Here is a 2,500-nt window from a genome sequence, read left to right as displayed (position 1 = left end):
ACATAACCCCAAAATGTGTTTTAATCTGTTTTTATTCTGTCACACACACTACAGAGCAACTGTCACTTAACTGCAGTCAGACTGAGAGAAATCACATCAAAGTTTATCTCCTGTCCTGATGAGAGTCCTGCTGCTACAGAGCTGGACTGCACATCATTTAGTAACATTTATAAGTCTAATTTAAAGTGATATGAAACCTAAACCTTAGTCATGACCTTTGACCTTTAAAACACTAAAACACACAGTTTAGCTGCAGGCTGAAAGTTAAAACATCTGACAAAACAGGCGAGAATATTAACAACTTGGAGCGTTATATACAAATCACTGGAGTGTAAAATTGTGTGTGTGTGTGTGTGTGTGTGTGTGTGTGGGGAGAGAGAGATCAGAGAGAGAGAGAGAGAGAGAGGCAAAATCAGTAATTGGATTTCAGTTATGCATCAAAGCCTTAGTGGCACACACACACACACACACACGCACACACACACACACACACACATTGCGTTGCTCAATTACATAATGAGTGGGGAGACTGACATGATGCGGGTGAAGCCCATGGGGTGACCTGACTCTCTCTCTCTCTCTCTGTTTCTCTCTCTCTCTCTCTCTCTGATGTTCAGTGAGGCTGGCAGAAGACTGGCGGGCAGAGAAGCAGTGCACCATGGGAAGGTCATGATGCCATCAGGATCAGGTCAATGCAGTGTGTAGAGAGAGAGAGAGAGAGAGAGAGAGAGAGAGAGAGTTTTCCCTCAGGACTAGAATCTCCTCTTCTGTCCTCTTGTTTTCTGGTGTTTACCTTGTCATGAATCTATCTATCTATCTATCTATCTATCTATCCATCTATCTATCTATCTATCTATCTATCTATCCATCTATCTATCTATCTATCTATCTATCTATCTTCTCTTTCCCCCCCATCTCCCTCTCTTGCACTTAACCTTTCCCGCTCTTTCTCTTCCCCTTTTCCTATATTTGATCTCTTTCTCCCCTCGCTCTCTCTCCATCCCTCTCTTTCTTTCCCCTCCTTCATCACTTTTATTTTCTGCTCATTAATACTAACCATCATGCCGTCTGTTGCTGTGTTTTGCGCAGTTGTAAGGATGCACAGGAGCAGAGAGCAGCTCTTTTATCCTCAGTTGCCCCCGTGTGGCGACTGCAGGTATTACAGCTCCACAACCTGAGGCTGGACTAATAAAAGATCTTTGTTTTTATATTGTCTTTAAGAGTAATTCCACGCTAAAACTCTGTAAACTGGTATTTAGTGCTATGTGGAAGGTGAAGAGAAGCTCAAACTGGATGCACTGGATTACCCTTTAAATCCCTACTTATATTAAAAAAAAAAAAAAAAAAAAAGATTTGTATCGAATCCTTTACTTTTCGTGCACGGAGCACATAATTTGAATTTTAGGACATAGTGCTCTTTTCACAAAATTTCATGAGGCTGAGCTGTCCCATTCAGACAAGTTATATATACAGTTTATTTCTCCAAGAACAGATACAACACTGATGTTGTCAAATGTGTCAAATGATGTGTCAAATTGTAGCCAAAATCACCTGAATGTAAAGGATAAGTTTGGTGATTTTGTTCCTCTACTGTATATAATTCCTCTCTTCCTCCCTGTAGTTGTTGGACCCACAGACAGTATTGTCTGTAGTTGTTGGACCCACAGACAGTATTGTCTGTAGTTGTTGGACCCACAGACAGTATTGTCTCCAGTCAGCTGTCAGTTGAAGCAGCGAGTCCAAACTGTTTGTCACAATATCTCCAATATTGTCTGTGGGTCCAGGAACTACAGGGATGGAAGAGACTCATTATATATAGGAACAAAATCACCAAACTTATCCTTTTAAAGGATAATAATATAATATTAATAATTCAGGTGATTTTGGCTACAATTTGACACATCATTTGACACATATGACCACATCAGTGTTGTCTCTCTCTCTTTCTCCTTCTCTCTCTCTCCCTCCCTCTTCCTTCTCTCTCCCCCCCCTCTCTCTTTCTCCCTCTCTCTCCCTCCCTCTTCCTTCTCTGTCTGTGTCCCCCTCTCTCTCCCTCCCTCTGTCTCTCTCTCTCTCTGTCTCTCTCTCTCTCTCTCTCTCTCTCTCTCCATCACAGGTAGTAGTCCTCCTCCCTCGATGTCTCCATGTGTGTCCTGGAAGCCGAGCGCCTGGATGTCGTGTGTGATGTCACTGATGCGTCGGTTGAATTCCTGAGATCCCGAGGCCTGAGAGCAGCTGTCGTACCTGCAGGGAAAACACTCTGCTGAGCTGAGGACTGAGACAAGTCCAGACCTGACCCCCCCACCCCCCCACCCCCGCCCCCCGCCCCCCTGCCCCGGGGCGTTTAGGGTGGTGACATACACACTGAATTAAAGATTTTATCTGAATGTGACGTCTAGTTGATCAGCTGCCTTCATCTCTCTGTGGAGAATACAGTTTAGTTTAGTTTAGTTTAGTTTAGTTTAGTTTAGTTTAGTTTAGTTTAGTTTAGTTTAGTTCG

The 2,500-nt window shown here is 43.2% G+C and overlaps 1 protein-coding gene and 1 long non-coding RNA gene across 2 annotated transcripts in view; both read right to left on the bottom strand.

Moving 5' to 3' along the window:
- The window catches only part of LOC144542309 (uncharacterized), a 710,732-nt gene that overhangs the window by 173,336 nt on the left and 534,896 nt on the right, over positions 1-2,500 (bottom strand). The gene's annotated exons all lie outside the window — the stretch shown is intronic.
- Positions 2,111-2,500, bottom strand: part of ccm2l (CCM2 like scaffold protein) — a 6,535-nt gene continuing 6,145 nt past the window's right edge. The window contains 2 exon segments of the mRNA XM_078288032.1: positions 2,111-2,131; positions 2,133-2,244. Of these exon segments, the coding sequence (XP_078144158.1) occupies positions 2,111-2,131; positions 2,133-2,244 (133 nt within the window).

This window comes from Centroberyx gerrardi, chromosome 14, assembly GCF_048128805.1.
Source record: "Centroberyx gerrardi isolate f3 chromosome 14, fCenGer3.hap1.cur.20231027, whole genome shotgun sequence".
Classification (NCBI taxonomy): Eukaryota; Metazoa; Chordata; class Actinopteri; order Beryciformes; family Berycidae; genus Centroberyx; species Centroberyx gerrardi.
Note: the sequence above shows the minus strand (reverse complement) of the source record. Positions and strands in the feature narration are given on the sequence as shown.